This window comes from Rhinolophus ferrumequinum, chromosome 7 (genome assembly GCF_004115265.2).
Source record: "Rhinolophus ferrumequinum isolate MPI-CBG mRhiFer1 chromosome 7, mRhiFer1_v1.p, whole genome shotgun sequence".
NCBI classification, from domain to species: domain Eukaryota; kingdom Metazoa; phylum Chordata; class Mammalia; order Chiroptera; family Rhinolophidae; genus Rhinolophus; species Rhinolophus ferrumequinum.
Window position 1 is genome coordinate 69,141,354 of NC_046290.1, and position 19,966 is coordinate 69,161,319.

The 19,966-nt window shown below is 35.2% G+C and overlaps 1 protein-coding gene across 3 annotated transcripts; it reads right to left on the reverse strand.

Annotated features, from left to right (window-relative positions):
- Positions 1–348: 348 nt before the first annotated feature.
- NUDT12 (nudix hydrolase 12) lies at positions 349–14,857 on the reverse strand. 3 transcript variants are annotated; one of them, XM_033111240.1, is made up of 7 exons: positions 14,716–14,803; positions 12,058–12,143; positions 10,799–11,388; positions 7,777–7,944; positions 6,509–6,622; positions 3,836–4,035; positions 349–2,877 (listed from the first exon to the last, which is right to left on the reverse strand). In XM_033111240.1, the coding sequence occupies exons 2-7, from the start codon at positions 12,135–12,137 to the stop codon at positions 2,767–2,769; spliced, it is 1,263 nt and encodes a 420-aa protein (XP_032967131.1). In that variant the 5' UTR covers positions 12,138–12,143; positions 14,716–14,803; the 3' UTR covers positions 349–2,766. The 3 variants fall into 3 exon arrangements, with proteins under 3 accessions (XP_032967131.1, XP_032967130.1, XP_032967129.1); XM_033111239.1 differs by having other exon boundaries at positions 354–2,877; positions 11,932–12,143; positions 14,781–14,857; XM_033111238.1 differs by having other exon boundaries at positions 355–2,877; positions 11,932–12,143.
- Positions 14,858–19,966: the final 5,109 nt, after the last annotated feature.

Sequence of the window (19,966 nt, forward strand, 5' to 3'; positions counted from 1 at the left end):
AAACAAGTGAAAAACTCAAATTGCAAAAATTGGTTAATATTAGACAGGTAATAAAAATAGACATTAGACTAGATATAACTTTAAATCTGAAGATAAAAAATTATTGACATATACGTACATAAGTCTATGCGTATATACACACACAGTATACATACATATACATATATGACCCGAAACTATAAATTTAAAATGCTTTAAGTAAACAATTTAAATCTTCCAAATATGTCAACTTTTAAAAAGACTTTTGAACTTTTTGTTTAAACATCATTAATTCTAAACAGGGGATGATGACTGAAATTTGTCTTTTTCCATTTTTTCAGAAGACATTTTTCAAAACATATTAAAAAGACACATGAAACACACAAAACAGAAAATAGATAAATTTTTTAATGTATTGTTACCTTCATTTCCATTAGAATACATTCATGGCACTTGAACCTCTACCATTGCGTGGCTATTCCTTCTACTTATATGCAGCTATTCACCTCTCAGAGGTTAGCAATTTAAGAATTATTAACAATAATTTACTTAGATACTGATTTTCCCTGAGTACTGGATTAAACATCAAACATAAATTTATAACTGTACTTTGTTGACACTTTGTATTTTACCTTGCTAACTTGACATTATGGAAATCTGAATTTTTGATGTAATCTTAGGATCTGTAAGTATTAAAAGTACATATGAAGCAAAACTGAACCTTAAGTCATTATACTTTGTAATAATCAAGGCACATATTTTCCATCTACCTATGTAGGTTCATATTTTATGCATCTAAATATCCTGTGTAAGTCTTAATTTTGTCTAAAGTCCTGATATCAATAAGCCCTCCTCAATTACTAAGAAAATCATTGTTTATTAGTCAAATAAAGTTTTATCTAAGAAAACTATCTTAGTTAAATGAATTTCAGTATCTAAGCATTTAATTAACAATATTTGGTAAACTGAACTTAGTCTTATCATCCATTATTTTAGTTTATTCTGCATATACTTTTAGCAATAGTTTCTTTATCCTATTAGAGGGAGAATCCCGCATTGGGTTATACAGTGTAGACTGTTTAATTAAGTTACTTAAATGTAATTACAATTAATTGTATTAAAATGTTTAAATTGTAATTTTGTAACTTTCATTAATTAATTAATTAGCTCACCTTTAGTGAATTAAATTGATTAAATTCACCTTTTAGGATTTCCTTTTCCTTATTTATAAATGAAGGGCAGTGAACTACATATGTTATCCTTAAGGTCTCTTCTAGTTCTAACACACAATATAGTATAGAGTCAAATTAAATAAATTTATATATTTAAACACTATCTTTTAAAACAATTTCAAAACAGCTTTATAAAATATGACAGTTCTATGTGGCAAAATTGTAAACTACTACAATTTACTTTCTCTAGAATCTTACCGATTCATTTCTAAGATAGACTTATTTTATGAAGTCTTCTTAGAATGTTGAATTAAGGCCAAAACCAAGATGTTATAGTTGAGTTTAATAAATGTTATTAGTAATGATTATATAATTTTTTGCTAAAGAAGATACATTCCCTATCACAAAATGACATAAAGCCAGTTTTTTTTTTTTTTTTTTTTTTGAATACTGGGGCTGCCAAAGTAATGTATACAAGGGGGCACTGGTCAATATAGCTCAAGCAGTAGTTCGTCCTAATCAGAAGTGTCTGGACACTGATGGTAACCACATTGAGCACCTCTTGTAATTGCAGAAGTCAAACGTGACTTGTATTCATCTTTCGTTATCGGTATATATTGACTATTACAATTTTAATAGTTTTCCTTTCTTAAAATGTGTATACATTTTTTTTTGGCACCCTCTGCATGTAAATCTATCTGGGATTTATATAACATCTGACCTTTGAGGAGAATGCCTTTCAAATGTTTAATTTCAGTGAAAAAGCAGAGAATCCTGATTTAAGACGTTGAGTATAACAGATGGATTAATTAATTTTAGGTTTAAGGAAGAGGTCCCAGACACAATGGTACACTCTTACTTAAGCGATCTTTCCATGAGAGAGTCATATTCTGATAACTAGTAGAGCTGCTAAAATAGAAAATTCTTAACACTGATGAAAACAGATTAGTAGAAACATTATAACTGCATTACTGCTAGAACAATGGAACTAAGAGAGAAAAGTAAATTACAATGGGAAGATAAGCAAAAAGAAACTAATGACAGCTGAAAGAACCTTTATGGTAACGAAAAGAATAAAAGTCAAGCTCCAAATTCATTAAAATTATTTTGTCTCATTTTCCAAAAAGGATATGAAATAAAGCCAGTGTTTTTATTAAAAATGTAAATCTATCTGGGATTTATTTAATATCTGATCTTTGAGGAGAATTCCTCCCAAATATGTTTAATTTCAGTGATTGGTTTTTGGTGTCTGGTCTAGTAAGAGGGGCTGGAATTTATGTTTATTTATATTTTCAGAACATACTTCTTTATAACATGATATCTCTTATTAGAAATATGGTTTTGTGAGATAAAATTGTGGAACACAACCGAAAAACAAAAAGTTTCAAGAAGGCTGACTCAGATTTAACAAAATCTGAAGCAATGTTGTAATTTATAAAAACATGAATTCTGTGGTTAAGATGAAAAGTACACTTTGAAAATATTTAAAAAATCCTATGTGACCTATGTGATATTTTGTATTGTGACATGTTAAAGAACACTGAACATTTCTAATCTCACTTGAGGAATAAGTAGCATTAGAAATCAATTACGACTTAAAGTTTAGTTATTTGATTTAGAGACTGGGGTTCATTCCAATCCAGTGTTTGATTAATTGGTGTGCAATAGCTCGGCTTGGTGGCACAAAGAATGCCTGCTGCTTCCCTTTGGTCAGAACATCCACGACCTAAAATATACCATCACAAAATGTATTAGGGATTCAGTACATTCATACTTAAAATATTATTGCTATACTTATACCATTCAACTAAAATGTGATCACTGTTATAGTGAATAACAACGATAGAAAGTGACAACATCCATATTCAACATACAAAAGTCAGTATAATATCTTTAGTTGCTTCAATGAGTTAGAGATTCAGGTTTTAAACTATTCCAGAAAGGCATATTCCCTTATGGAAATAAGTTCATGAAAAAGCAAAGTGCATGCTCTACACTTATTTTCAAAGTGAAGTCAACCTTTGGGGCAAGTTCCATTTTATAAAATTCTAAAAAAAAATTGAATTTCTACTTTTTGAGGTTGAGCATAAAATACAATTAATTTTGCTCAGACAAAGTCAGAAAGGATTTCAGGTCTTCAGTATTATATTGTATCCATTTGTTTTCTATACAAAATACCCTGGGTCATACATAACACAGACAAGTAATTTATCTCTCATTACATTCCTTAATGATGACATTTTAAAATGTTCTTGCAGGTATATCTTTGTTATACTGTTTTGTCATCCTTGTCCTTAAGTATATTTTAAAATGAACAAGAACTTTTCACAAATTCAAAGCATTTTTACTGATATTTTTTGAGAAATAGCTATTTTAAAGTTATGAACTAAAATATAAAATGTCTAAGAATAACATTGCTGTTTCTCATCTCTGAAATGTTTACCTATTTTAAGTCATCTGACAAACCGCATTTGAAATCAGAAAATGGCACACAAGCATCATTACTAGAAGAAATCTCACAGAATGTGTTAACATAGGACACATCAATTACACTGTAATCCATGCATGATGAAAGGGCCATAGCCATTCACTCACTGTGTTAAAAACATGTATCCTTGCTGCATGCCTAAACCAATACAGTCAGAGAACAATCAATAGGAGAAGGAAATTAAATTGAACTTTACCTGTTCTCTAGTGAACCAGCGGGCGTCCTCTATTTCATTCTTGTCAACTTTAATTTCTGTAGACACTGCCACAGCTAAGCAACCAATCATTAAGGAGGAGGGCATGGGCCATGGTTGACAAGAGACATACTGAACATGGCCAACTTTGACTCCACTCTCCTCTTCTACTTCTCTCCGAACAGCATCTTCTATTGTCTCTCCTAATCAAATGGGGCAAAGGAACAAGTAGTGAATGAACATGCCCTGGACATTTTGTGCTCCGAATGGTTCACACATTTGGAAATCACTTCGGACAGAAACCCAATTCAAAGAATCAGAAAGCAAGAGCCTAAAACTAGATTGGAATTCCAGAAGACATTATTTCTTAAAGTATATGACCACATACAGCATCAAAATACCAAGAAACTTTTCATTTCTTAAAGTCCAAATTTTTAGTTACTTTTTAAAAACTGTAACATTTACAACTGTCTAACACCTACTACTATTGGCTAAATGCTATGCAAACACTTTGTATAATATTTCATTTATGTATTATCACTAATCAGTTATAAATGATCATTACATGACTTTTATAAATTGCTAGCCTTTTCCTCATTAAATCTTGAAACTCTCTTTTCTTATATTGTCAGTTACTCCCAATAACTTTTCAAAATAGTTAACAACCATGTAACACTAAAAGTTTGAAAACCACATAAGATGAAAATGTTTCTTTCTAAATGAGTATGTTCCTCCAAATGACTGTTGACTTAGCTATTATAAAATAAAGTGATGCCTATAAATGTATTTTATATTTTGATTTGTTGGGATTGAGAATTACAGTTAGAGGGACTAGTTTCTAAGTTAAGTTTATCTGGAAGTTGAGAAATATTTTGCAATTTAAATATAGCTTGCTATTTCAAACATTGATATATTTTCTATATTAAAATTAACAACTTACGTTCATCAAAAATATAGTGAAAAGATAAGTCATAGACTAACATAAGATTTGCAAGATGATAACTGAAGATTAGCATGATACGTATTAAAAACAATCCTAAAATCAGTAAGAAAAAAGGATAAACAACCAAAACAAAAATAGGCAAAGAACATAAACATGTAAAATTCAGAGATAAAGAAAACTGGAAGCCTCATACACACTTGAAAAAGATGCTCCATCAGCAGGGAAATGAAAATGAAATCTACAATGACATACTATTTCATATCCATCAGAATGGCAAATTAAAGTCTGAAAATTCTTACTTGGTGAAGATATGGATTTCTCTTATAGCTAAAAGAAGTGTAAATTGGCGGGACACTTGAAAGAGCAAGTGGGCAACATTTAGAAAAGGTTAAGATGCTCATATCCTATGAGCTAGCAATTCTACTCTAGAGAACTCTTGCAAATATGTACAATGAGTAGTATAAACATATTCATTGCAGCGTTGTTTGTAATAGCAAGAGCTTTGAAATAAGCCACGTAAATGTCTAACAGCAGAATCGACACATGAATTGAAGAATAGTCATAAATGGATGGAATGTTACATAGTAGTTAAAAAAAAATAACCTACAGCTACTGGAGGCAGCACAGTGATCAGGAGCAGCATGGACTCAGAGCCAAATCGCCCAGGTTGGAATCCCTGTCCCATCACTTACCAGCTGCTTGATCTTGAGCAAGTTATTCAGCTCCTGTGCCTCAGTATCCCTGTAAAACTGCTGTAATAGTATGTAATACAGTTGTATGAGGGTCATATGGTTTAATTATGGAAAGCCTTCAGAACAGAGCATACATATGTTTACTATTAGCATTATTTGTCAATGCAGATTAATATTGGTAGTTGAGATTAAACATGTGCTACCATGTTTCCCCAAAAATAAGACCCAGCCGGACCATCAGCTCTAATGTGTTTTTTGGAGCAAAAATTAATATAAGACCGGGTCTTATTTTAATATAACATAAGACCCGGTCTTATATAATAAAATATAATATAAAATAATATAAGACCAGGTATAATATAATACCAGGTCTTATATTAATTTTTGCTCCAAAAGACGCATTAGAGCTGATCGTCCAGCTGGGTCTTATTTTCAGGGAAACAGGTAGAGTTATTCTACAAATATTTATTGAGCTCCTACTACATAGAGGCACTGCTCTAAGGTAAAATTTTGATATACTACATTAATGAATAAAACAAAATCCCTGCCTTTATGGAAATTACTTTCTGGTACGAGCAGATACATAGATACACATCCATACCACGTTAGGTGGTGAGGAATGCTGTAGGGGAAAGTCAGGCAGGATGACAGGGACGGTGAATGCAGAGTATGGGGCTAACTAATATATTTGGGGCTATCAGGGAAGGCCTCTTTGAAAAGGAGGCCACTGAGTCTGGTAGTGAAGGAAGTGAGGTACAAATCATACAGATACCTTAGGTAACAGAAATATATGAAAGATATATGACAGAACAAATACTGAATTTTTAAAACATATTAAGATTATTTCACTAGTAAAGACAAAAACCATCATTTAAAATACACAGAAAATATTTTAAAAATATCTCAGTTTTATTATGTGATAATTTATCAAAGATTATATCTCAAATGCTGTCAAATTATTTATTTGGAAATTATTTATTTACAAAATTATTTATTAGGAAGTTAAATAAAAGTTATTATAAAAATTAAGAAAAGGCTTACCAGGTTCAATAAATCCAGCAAGGCAAGTAAACATGCCTGGGGGAAATCTTTTCTGTCTGCCTAAAAGACATTTGGTCCCATCTGGATGAATAACTTGCATGATTACTACTGGATCTGTTAAAAAAAATCAGATGTATGAGTGACAGAAAAAAGTAATTTAGACTCATTGTGTAAAGTCACTGTCCAGTAGGATAATAAAAAGATTTGTATATGTTATAAGAGATTGTTTCTTTCTGTCTAATGAGAAAGTATTTCAGAGAAGTTGCATAGAATACTATTAGTAAGCTACAAGAAGATCTTTGTCTTCCTTCTCATCTTAGTAGCAACATTTATGTACTTATGGTATGCTAGGCATATTCCTATTTTTTAATGAGAAAAAAGTTTGAGTAGGTAACACATGGCATGGAGAAAATTCAAATTTTACCATAACAAATATAGTGAGTGTCCCTCTCCTTCCATCCTAATTCTCAACAAAATGTTTTTAAAGCTCTATGTGGCTCTATGATTAACTCCATTAAAAAAACATATACATGTATATGTATATGTATATATATGTGTATGTATATATTACATATGTATATATGCATGTGTGTGTGTGTGTGTGTATACACTCATATTTACATTTATATTTATATACAAAATAATCTCTACAGAAGTCACTAATCTAGTGAATTCTCCTCACTAGATCATGACTGAGCACCAGGAATCAAATGTAAAAGGCTCCTGAGCAACAAAAACAGATATCACTGAGCCATGCACTGTAGTCTCAGGAGACCTCCTCCTCAGGTGCTGCTGAGTCTATTCTTTTTCCCCACAGTTGTAAAGGGTTATCAGATTTCCAAATCCACAGCAGACTCAAAGTGGCAATAAGGAGAGAGAAGGTACAGGCAGACACCAGCAGCAATGAGAAGCTCGCTGCAGGCTGGATTGCTCTGGGGATGCCTCAAACGGACCCTGAATTATTGGGGCTGTTTTGTGTCTGCACTAAGTGGACCCAGATTGGTGGGTTTTTGAAATCATGTATCTCAACACATCAAATTTATATCGGTTAACCCAGAGTTAAGAAATGGCTAATTATGTACAATGTCCTTTACTTAAAAGTCATGAAAGTATGTAATAATTTAATACTTATAGTCTTAATGGTTAACTTAAACATGCTTTTACTAAAAAGGTAAACCCCTTAGCAAGTCAAAATCTTGTCTTTTCAGAATGTCCTTTTCCATAAGATTTCAGATGGCTGAGGTTTTATTGTCAAAGAAAAGGCTTACCAACTCTCGGATAGGATGTATTGTGAACGCCATGGAGGCTAGGGCAGTGTTCTCTTAAGCAGACTCTTTTATAGCCGCCTTCTTCAATTTTAGTTGCACTTCCACAGGTTGGGCAGAACTTATACCTACTGTGCCAGGCCAGGACTGATCTCGCTTGAGCTACAACACCTTTAAGAGAAGCACAAAAACTTTAATTCTGTGACAAACTGCAAACAAATTAATATGTAAGTAAAATGTTCTTAAGGTCATAACAAAGACATAGATTGTATTTTCTGAATAGCTATACGATCAAGGAATTAGTATTCCTATTTTTATGATGTGTACGTTTCTTTTAAAGTACAAGATTTAATTCTACAGATGACAAAAGTAGATTTAACTTTAATTTGAACTAATAAAATATAACTCTCATATAAGGTAGATGTACTAACACCCATCTTGTACACTGTATTAGCTCAGGCTTTTACTATAGGTGATTTTGAACATTTTGGATATACAAGATTCTAGTGTATAGTAAATTCACAAATAGTGACCTTACAATGGTGCCTTTTATAAAAATATACTACAAAGGCAGTTTCTCACTTAGACTTGAACTATAAAAGGCAATGTTATTAGGAAACTGTAGGAACCCATGTCTACTTTCCTTGGTGACTAAGCCATTGCTGGTCCATGTCACTGTGGAACATAACCTGTTTACTACTGGAAACTGAACAGAAAAATACTGAACTTATAACATTTGTGTTTAAATTTCTTCATGAAAAAAAAAAGCCTAGTAGAATAAATCAGACTATATACACTTTGGCTACAGTCTTTACCCTGGTACTTCAAAAAAGAATATGGCCTGACCCAGTAGTATTACAATTGAGGCAATAAGACTAGAAATGCTACATTTGAAATGCCTGACAAACTTGTTCTCCTTGAAATACATTGTTTGGTCCTAGGATTTTTTTTTGAAATAAACAAAATAATCATAAATAACAATAACAGTGTTGTAAACTGGAAAAAATTAAATAAACCATAAAACAAATGTAACACTGAAATTCAATGAATCACAGGCAACATTAAATATTTGCCTGCTATGTTACCTTATAATATGTACCTTACACTAAGGTATCTACATTATTTCAATATCATTAAAATCAGAAAAGCTGACACTTCTTGAGTACTTACTATGTGCCACACACTATGCAAAAATCTTTATATATATATCTATGTATGTATGTATGTATATGTATGTGTATAGATATATACACACATATATGTTTGTATACATACACACACACACACACACACACACACACACACACATAAAACCTTATTTAATGTTTAGAGTAATACTCTGATGTAGGTACCATTATTATTCTCATTTTCTGGAGGAGGAAACCGATCAGAGAGAGGTTAAGTAACTGTGTAAGGTTGCACAGCAAATGAGTAAAACGGCCTCAGTATCCCTGCTGGTTAAAAAAAAAAGAGATCTTTTTGATCTTAATATTATATATACAGCTCTAAAGAAAAGATATTTTATTTTCTTTAAAAAGTGCACTGTTTTCTGCACAAATGTGGAGAGTAAAACACAATACTCCCTCCAGATTTTGGCAGGAGGCGCCCACGGAGTCTCCGGAAAGGCCTACCATATCAGCTCAGGGAAGGTGCACACTGACAAGTGAACGCTTCCTCCCCTCCCATTAACTCCTCAGTCCACCATCATCTAGCCTCTGTTCCTTCCTCTCCACTGATACTCTTCTTGCCAATTACCAACAGTTTCATATTACCAAAAACCAAAGATCCTTTGGAAAAAATCTTTGTCTTCATCTTACTCAAATTCTCAACAGCATTCAACGTAGTTGATCAGTACCTCCAAGAAATACTCTGCTCTTATGGTTTCCATGGCTCCTGTTTTCCACCTACCTTATGGCCACACTGTCAACATAACCTTTGCTGGCTCCTCTACTTCTAACTCACCTCTAAATTTAGGATTCACGTATGATTCCCAGGCTCTTGCTTGCCTGCTCAATTCTCTAAGTAACCTTAGTATTTTCCTGGGATTAAATCCCGTTTTTGTGCTGATAATTCCCATACGGATATCTCCAGTTCAGACCTCTCCTCTCCTCTCTCCACATTCTACTATCCTCTAAAACTCAGCATGCCCCAAACTAAAATCTTGATCTACTTACTTCAGTTGGTCCTGCTTCCCTTGCTGTACTCACCACCCTGTATCATTTTATCAAGAAAAAGCATCACTATCTACCAAATTACTAACGTCTCAAACCTCGCAGTCATTCTTGTCCTTCACTATCATATACTCCATGCCCATTCCGTCAGCAAGTACTGTCAATTTTCTCTCAAAAGTATATTTTCAATGTACCTCCTTTATTTCCCTCTCTCCTATCACCACCTTAATTCAGGCCGTATCCCCTCTCTCTCACTTATAAGTCTTAACTGATCAAGCCCTATCAGTTCTACCTCCAGAATATCTCACTCTCTTTTTCTCCACCCCACTAGTCCAAGCCACTGCAATCTCTTACCTGGGATGCCGTAATCTCTCTCAAAAAGACTCCAACTTTCACACGTAATTACCTACAATTCATGACCTTCAAAGCAGCCAGAGAGGGTTTTGTTTTTTCTTAAGCATAGGTCATGTTATAACATTTAAATGGAATTTAGAATAAAACTCCTGATTTATTACCATGTATAAAAGGCCCCATATGAACTGGCATACCTAGCAACAGAAAGAACAGTCAAAGTCTTTGCCTCAGTGTACAGCAAGTGCTCCATAATTATTCACTGAAGAATCGAATGAAACCAGCATACATTAGGGTTAATTCTGGGGAAACATACCTTAACTGTTAAGACTGCTATAACTGCCCACGAGAGCAGTCCCCTAGGGTGAGAATCTTACTAAGTTCCTAATGAAGATAGCCTCATTTCATTGCTTACTGGAAAAAGCAATGAACCTCCAATTCAGTTCCAGAAACCAAATTATTACAAATACAAGTAAACTCTTTGTATTGTGTTCACTCCTTACCAGCTTCTTTTTCTTTCAACTGCAGAAGAGCTGGCATTGGAGGATGAAGAAAATAACAATTTTCATGTCTTTGCTTAAATTCTTCGGCAGCAATAGGATCTATACCTAGAGCAAACCAGGCAACCAACCCATCTTCTTCTTCTCTTGGGACTTCCCCAGCATAATTAAGTAACTCTTTTTTCATTTCAAATTCTACTCCAAGGAAAATCAAGGTGATCTTCTCACGCTGAGCCAAATAATCTTTTATATCTGTGTAGGTTAGCTGACAAAGCCTGACTTCTGGCTGTTGGGAACTTTCTTTATTGCCACCAAGAGTAACCAAGGGATTTAAGTCTGAGAATAGGATATAAACTGTGGCTGGATGGCTTTCTTTCGCTAGTAGCCAGTCAGAATTATTTCTTTTTTCACTTTTCCGGTCCAGTAGTGTCCTGCTAAAATAATTTTCACTTTCTTCCACTTCACTGTTTAGGAACCATGGTTTCTTTCCATCTTTAGCATTAGCTAGCAAGTTAGCTACATGCCTATAACCCCAAAATTTAGCAATATCCAGGGCAGTCTGCCTTGATTTGTTGACAATGGATCTGTCACACCTACAGATGAAAGAAAAAAATAGGAAATAAATGTTTTCTCCAGTAATTACTACAATATTTCCAGAAGCACATTATACTTGTAGCCCCTCTATTTAATGATTACACAGATTTTTTTTTCTTTTAGTACGTAATTTATATATGGGAAGGTTAAAATAAATAATCATAAAAGATGAAAACTTAGAGATAGTGGATATTTAAAATTTCTGGAGAATTATAAAATAAAAAAAGCTTTTATGTGCTATGAGATACTAAAATTTTACAAGGGTTTCTTGGTAGTCATAGTGGGTAGATTTACATTTTCTATTTGGGAGATAAAATTAGATTAACTCATAAATTTGCTTTGCTATTAAGTATGGAAATTCCTCAATTAAAAGAGTTAAAAGCTTTTAGTTAGAAATTATGCTACATTTTTATATAACAAAACTGGCAATTATTTACAAGTCCAATGATATAAATATGGCTACAAGAAACATTTTAAAGGAAAAATGTAATCCAGAAATTAAAACGCAGACCCCTTCGGGTGGTATAGCCTAAAATGTTTACCCCTTTTCAAGTAGAAATTGGACAACATCTGGGTGTCCATTCCTTGCAGCATACATTAAAGCAGTCCAGCCATTTTCAGAAGTTTCATTGAGAAGAGATGGAGAATGACTGAGTATTACAGTTAACCTGGCAAGATCGCCTTCTGCAGCTGAACAGTGAAATTGGGAAATGATTTCTTGCTTTGGACTTCTTTTTATAGAAGACATTTGTTCCTTAAAAAAAGGAAAATAGAAAAAAAAACTCATTTGCAATTGCTTTTTGTATTAACAATTGAATATTATCTGAGTACTGACATAAGTAGAATAGCTACGGTTTCTAAAACAAAATACTCTCCAAAAGGTAAATAGTCAACTTTCATCATAGCATACACTTCAAAATTGTTATCACTTGAGAATTTTAAATATAATTCAACATGGGGGATGTATGAAATAATGTATAAAGAGCTCTGCTAATACAGACGAGAGGGCCATATCCTTGGGAGAGAGAGTAAGGCAACAGCTTTACAAAGAGGTATTTGAAGTAGACTAGAGGGTCTTAATATGGATTAAAAGCATGAGGGGCATTAAAGCAGATAAAACTAAAGGCAGAAGTTTTTAGCAGACGGCAAGTAGTATTCTTTTAGAGTCTATGATACCAGAAACAGGTCTCAGAGAAGTTATGCTTCTATAACAAATTATTCAAAAAGTAAGTTTCACATGAAAATAATTTATTGCTTTACCTTGCACAATTAATTCTGCAATCTATCTGGATCTGATTTTTGTTCATGGTGTAAGGTACAGGTCAAGATACATTTCTATCTCTGGGATAATCCATATGACTGGGCATAGTTCTTAAAACTGTCATCTTTGTCCCACTGCACTGCATTATTATCCTTGTCATAAATCATATATAAACCATATATTTTGGATCTATTAGATATTGTTCTATTGGTCACTTTGTATATTCTTGAATGACAGCTATTTAAACCCTTAACTTTCTTTGCTTTGTGACCCTGTTGTTTCAGTAAGAAACATGGAAAATAATTGTTTCTCTAAGTAAATGTTGCCTAATCATGAATTGAAAGTGGTAGGGTACAAAGAGTTGTGTTTTTTTTTTTTTGGGGGGGCGGGTTGGTGGGAGAATGGTTTATATTTCAGTTTTCTATGAACTTCTCAAAGTACTTTTTTAAGGTATAAATTTTTTTTCTATGAAATGCTACTAAGAAAAGATTTGTGCTTCTAACTAGGTTTCTACCACAGTAAGCAATAAGATATTTAGGCTAAAAAGAAAAGGTTATAATCCGTAATCTTTGACAGCTGTTGTCTATAGTGTCACTATAGACACTATAGTGACACTATAATTTGACCCATCAATTTTATAGTAATTGTAGTATAAAGAAATTTAGGCGAAAAAATGGGTGAAAGGGATTACCTGTGTGTCCGTTCACCTTTCCTATTTACATTTTTCTGCCACTTATAAATAAATAGGTAAAAAAAAAAACTAAATAGGTGAAATATACAGGAACGCAAATATTTGGATAAAACCTAATACTTTAAATCTGTTTACAACTTAAATAGTAGGAGTGACTTCTATATTAAAAAACATTTTTTTTTACTTTAGAATTTATCTGACCGTTCTCTTCATATTGATATTCATACTCTAGAATTCATTCTCTACATAGCATCTCTTCTAAATGCTTTAAAAATATGAATAGCAAAAGCTACTTTTCAGGACTTTCAGGAGTTTTGAAGCACTGCTATACCCTGATGCATGGGTAGTCTCCCTTCCAAGTTGCCTTTCCCTTGAATTTATTTTCCATAAAATATTATCATACAGGTCCTTTAGTTAAGCTTACGTTAAGCAATATTTCACTGTTTCATGTTCTGAAGTCATGGGCACTTCCTCAACCTCCCTAGAGGCCACCCCAGGTAATTGCAAAACTGGCCTCCAAAAATACTGTACCCTCCGGAGCCCCAGGGTGAGGCTCATGTATACAGTATTACCAGGAGGAAGTGGAAAATGTACCGTTTTCCCCTCAGCCTTCTCAGCAGAAAAGCCATCTAGATACAGAACCATATTCATTCCAGAGAAGCACACCAAGTTTGAAATCCAACTCCACTGCTTGATTTACTTTTTCATTTCTCATTGGCAGGTCATTCAGAAGGTAGGGATCTGAAGGCAGGATGAGGTGATTCAGCTAGCTAAATGCTGCCCTTGCTGTCCAAGAAGAGCATGGGCTATTCTAAGACGTTATTTAAAAGACTCTTAGGTTTAAAGGGTCTTAGATTTTATCCAAACCAACATTACCTTTTACTGATGTGTGACTCAGGGCCCATGATTTGCCCAAGATTACATGGCTCAAGCGAGACAGAGAAAACCTAGAATATGGCTCTGTCGCTTAAAGTCACCAACCATTTTTTAACGAATTCCACCTCCTTGGGCACTCAAGATGGTCATTTACCCTAGCATTTACCATCCATGCACGGTCTCTGTAAAAGGTCAAATGCCTTGAGATAGCTAATTTTCTTGCTACTACTATGAGATTCCTCCCTTTTCTGTAAAACCACCCCCGAAGCATTTCCTTTTCTCCACCCCAAAGACTGAGCTGTTAACGCCACCAGCAGCAACACCGGCTGCGCTCCCCGCCCCTCCCGGGAGTCCTAATTGCCCAGCCACCGCTCCCACGCGATCCGACGCCACACGACCCAGCAGGGCCGGGCAGGGCAGCGCGGAGACAAAAGATCACTAGGAACTGGTCACCGGCCCCACACTAGGGCCGAGCAAGTCGCCGATGCTGCTACTAACCAAAAGATGACCAGAGTAGAGGAAACTGGGAGTGGTCGAAGGACTGGGATAAACCCCACACTCACTCTTCCGGGTGCCGGATGGAACCTTTCTGACTTCCGGTGGAAAGCTGGTGTTCTCGCATCGCTTTCTGGGAGATGTAGTTTGAAGGGCACAGGCTGTGAGCGAGCCGGGGTTGGGGGGTTCGGGGGGGGGGGTCCGGGAGTGGGGGAGGGTAAGGGGGGTATGGAGGGGTGAGAGGGTGGGGGGGTACTTGGGGGAAGACGTTGGGAACGTTCCGGGTAAGAGTTCCAGGTTAGAACGACTGGCTTCCTGGCGGTGAGTGAATGGTGGTTTTCTTCCGGTTGAGAGCGAGATGTGTAGAGTGTAATGTTGGCGATGGAAAACTAGGTCTGTGGAAATGGTTTTAAGTTCTCCAGTATTTTGAACGCAGCCTATATAGTCCAATGCAATGGAGTGTTCAAAGCATTCTTTTATGTTAAATAAAACTGGGGTGTTATAACTGGCAAGTCGTTTCAGTACATGACCTTAAACAAGTTGTTGGCCTCGGAACCTCAATCTCCTCATTGATACTATGTTTTGATTCCCACCTCATTCAGTAGTCCTTTAAAAAGTACATACCAAGTGCCCACAACACCTTCTGGGGTTGTTTTAAATAGGATAATGCATGCAGAGCTCTTAGGACAAAGATGACAATTTTAATTCTCTCTCCAAGGAGCATTGGTTCTTTTAGTTAAAAATGGCATTTAGATACCACAGTTTTTGTACTCAGGGTCCTCGTTGCTAATGGGTTACTGAATACTCTGCATGTCATCCTCACCTGGGGAAACTGAACAGATACAGATCCTATCCAATAGGAGTTTACATTCCAAGGACATCTTTGTGCCAACATTGATATTAATGCCTTAAAGTAATGTTTCCATTTTATTACATTCCCATTTAGAAGCTTAAAGGTTCTTTGACAGCTGTAAGAAAAAGTTAAAACTCTTTAGCTTAGCATTAGATACCTTCCTTAATATGAACCTAACGTATATTTTTAGCCATATTTTCCCAAGAGTGTCCTATATCAGCTGTCTCTCTGATCTAGACAAACTGGCTTATAACTGACCTAGCAGACCTCTTACGCTTTCCTACTTCAATATTTTGCTCAAACCAGTTTCCTAACTTAAATGCTTTCCCTTGACCAAATATTACCCATTTCTCAAAGCCCAACTTGACTCTCTTAAGATGGGTCTTCTAGATCATCCCTGTCCATATGACTATCAGTTTATCACGAATATCCCCTGGCTCTTGCTACATCAGTGTATGCTGGCTTGTCTTCCAGTTGCTGGCAACTGTGTCTCTTTGCCTGAGAGCTTTTTCTTGTCACCAAAGCCCACTTTGCCCTCCTGCTCAGCAGAAAGCATGCCAGATAATTAATACTACCTGGTGGCAGCCCTCAGCTAATGCCAACATGAATGAGTATATAAATACTCTCTCACCCTTTTGCTACACTGGCTACACTGTTCTCAACTGGTTGCCAGATTTCGCAGTTCTATCTACAGTGGACACTTGATTAATAACCAACCCTTTATTGTCTGTCTTCCCTTCCCTGTGCCACTTCCTCTTTTCCCTACCATTGTTTCCTCCTAGATAACCAATTGCTTGTGAATCCTTCTCTCAGGATCTGCTTCTGGTCAAACCTAAACTAAAGCAAAGACTTTTTTCCTCCTTCAATTCATAACCCCTATTTTATAGTAGTTGAAGTAGCTATCCTCTTCTGCATAGCTTGGGAGAATCAATAACCATCATTAAATAAATAAATCCCAATTACCACTCAATCTGGAAGACACTATACTCTATTACGTATATGAGAATCAACATTACTGCAAATCAATGCATGAAATTTGGATTCATTGCTTTTGAGTCTGATGAGTTAGAGTTCAAATTTGAAACCACTGGTTTTTCTCTGCTCATCCATAGTATCATTTTACAAAATGGCTTATCTCTTCTGAGACCTCATGGATCTTTTGTTGCACTATTTGGTTTTAGCTGCTCTGGAAAGTTACTCTGTATCTGTTTTGGATGCCCTGCAAATGAATGTTGTGATAGCACATAGACTATTTCTTAAGACAGAAATATGCCAACTGTATCCTGTAAATTTAGTGAAAACCCATCCAGTCATTTTCCCTCAACTAGAAAGAAGCTTGATTTTTATGGACACTATATAAATAAAAGTTTGCTTGGTAATTCATCTTATACTATTTGGAGGTATGCTTTATTCTTGCTACACATTGCTTTTAAATTTTTGTATTAACGCTTTATATATTTTTGTCTTTTTGCCTCTAATAGATTATAATTTTTTAAATGAAGAGTGTCAGATTTAAAAGAAATCTTCTGCATTAATAGCTGCTTTTCTTTCACACATAAGTAAGGCACTTAATAAAAGTTGATGTAGATAATGGTGACGTGTGCTGGGCACTGTGCTTTAACTCTACACAATTTAGAGGTGCATTCAGTAAAGATGAGAGGATCTTGAACTCTACATAAGGTCTTTGATATAAGATAATTTTATATGTAACTACAGATAGGGGCATTTCTAATTTGCCCACATCATACAAAAATTCTGTCTTCTTGAATACACTAAGTTTGCTCCAGACTTTGGACTAGCTGTTCCCTCCTTTTAAAATACTCTCCTAGCAGACTCCTCTGGTCCCCTCCCAGGAGGGCTCCCTCCCAAGCTAACTTCTCTTCTGATCTCCATCTGCACAGATTAGCTTTGCCTGTTTTTAAAATTGAGATCTAATTCACATACAGCATTATATTAGTTTCAGCTGTACATACAATGATTTGATAATTGTGTATATTGTGAAATGATCACCACAGTAAGTTTAATTAACATCTGTCACCATACATAGTTACAGAATTTTATTTTTCTTGTGATGAGAACTTTTAAGATCTATTCTCTTAGCAACTTTGCATTATGCAATACAATATTGTTAACTATAGTCACCATGCTATATATTACATCCCATGACTTATTTATTTTATAGCTGGAAGTTTGTACCTTTTGATTCTCTTCACTTATTTTGCCCACCACCCCACTTCTTGCTTCTGACAACCAGCAATCTGTTTTCTGTATCTTTGGATTTTTGTTCTTTGTTAGCTGTAGGCTTGTCATATATGGCCTTTATTATGTTGAGGTATATTCCCTCTTGACCCATTTTGTAGATAACGCTGGAAATATTCCGTACTTTCACATAAATGATGTTAATCTGGCTGTAGATATATTTAAGAATTCTTTGAGCTGTACACTCAAAAATTTATATGTATTATAAATTAAGATTTATGCATTTTACTGTATGTAATGATACCTCAATAAAAAATAAAATAAAACTGGAGGCATCTATAAAAAATACTCATCCCTTAAATTTTCTAATTGCAGGGTCCTTCTTGCCATTCATGTGTCATTCAGATGTCACCTTTTTAGAGGGCTTCCCTGATCACCCAGTTTATAGCAGTTCTCCTCCTGATATTTTCTTATTTATGGCATCATTGCTTTTGATATTTCTTGTTTCTGATGCATATTTATTGATTTTCCCTATTAGAATGCAAACTACTTCATGAAAAGGTCCTCATATATCTCCCTGCTGTTTTCCCAGGACCTGGAATACTCATTGGTATATAGGAAACATTCAGTGAATATTTGTTGATGTTGAATAAATGGTAGTTTTCATGTTAAGTCAAATATATTTTTGATGTTGTTACCATAGCTGGGTAATTAGAACTTCTCAAATAACATTAAGCAGGCATGCACCTGACTTATTTGTGTGTTTATGGAATTTAGCCAGGAAAATATCCATTAGTTCCTTTTAAGTAATCATTGCCTCTAATAAAATAAAATAGATGATAAACAATGTTCTATAATAGAGTGAAGACAAAGTGAAGAGCACCTCCAGGCACCCAGTCTACCTTTACAGAGCAGGGTTAGAAAATATATAGCGGAGACAAAGTCTTACCCATGTGCTACTCTCTCCTTTCAGCTCTTCCGGAAGAAGGGTATGGCCCAGGCTCTTTACAGCTAGACATGGCCATGTGACTAGTTTTTGTCAATGCACTGTGGATGTAAGTGTTGCTCGTTTGGGCTGAAGCAGTTACGAAACAGTACATTGCCCTCTAGATCTTTATTGCCTTGTTACCTACCGCCATCTGCATATGGTATGTTACGATGACCAAATCACAAGGAGATAGGACTGGCATTCACCCTTGGGAGGGAACTGCCACACTTGTGATGGAATTTATATGAGTGAGACACAAACTTTTTTGGTGTAAGCCACTGAGGTTTCAGGGTTAAATTGCTACCTTGCCCTAACCTAGTCTATTCTGAGTAATACAGAAACCTCTGAACTGAGGAGGTAACCTCTGAACTGAGTTTTGAAGGGCCAGGGCCAAGAAAAGGACAAAATCTGTTTGTCAGGGACTCTTCCTTTTCTTCTTGCCAGGTAAGAACCTTGTCCCTTAAAAGAGCAGGGGCAAACTGAGAGATAAATGTAGATTAGTGCTCCAGATTCTAAGGAGGTCTTAGTGTTGGCTAAGTAACAGATATATCAGAGAACACACCATAAAACCCAATATTCAAGGGCCCCGGTAGGCAGGGTGTAACAATACTCTGTCAGCTGTCCCCAACTTGTCTGATCTAAGGCCTGTTTGCTCACTCTTTTGCAAATACATTTCCCCTTACTGAAGACGACAGCATGTAATAGTGATTGGAAGAGATGACCAAACTAAAATACTTTACCTTTTGTGATGTGTATATCCAGAAATGCTTTTAATCTTTAAATACACTCATTTATGATTTCTATGGGTACTAACCACTCTTGTTGAGTTGAATGATAATTTCACCTGTCTTACGATTTTCAAAAACAATTTTCAGAGATTTTCACTCTTAGAAGTATAGGAAATGACTGTATTTTTCACTCAAAAATCAGTTTAGTGTGTCTTTTATAAAGAATTCCCAAACAGCAGTTTATTCTCACTTACAAATTATTTCTCCCCTTTTGCTGTAGGAGTTGTGTTGTTTCATGAGGCAGCAACCATGATGTGAGACGGTGTCTGATCAGAGGCAGAGTGAACAGTGCTTGAAAGAACAACATTCTTTCCATGTACTCAAGTTAATTGATGCAGTAATTTAATCACTGAGCCACTGCTCACATTTGTGTGGAAGTCACTTTAAACTTGAGTTTTCTGTTTTAGAATGTCTAGGCTGATGAGG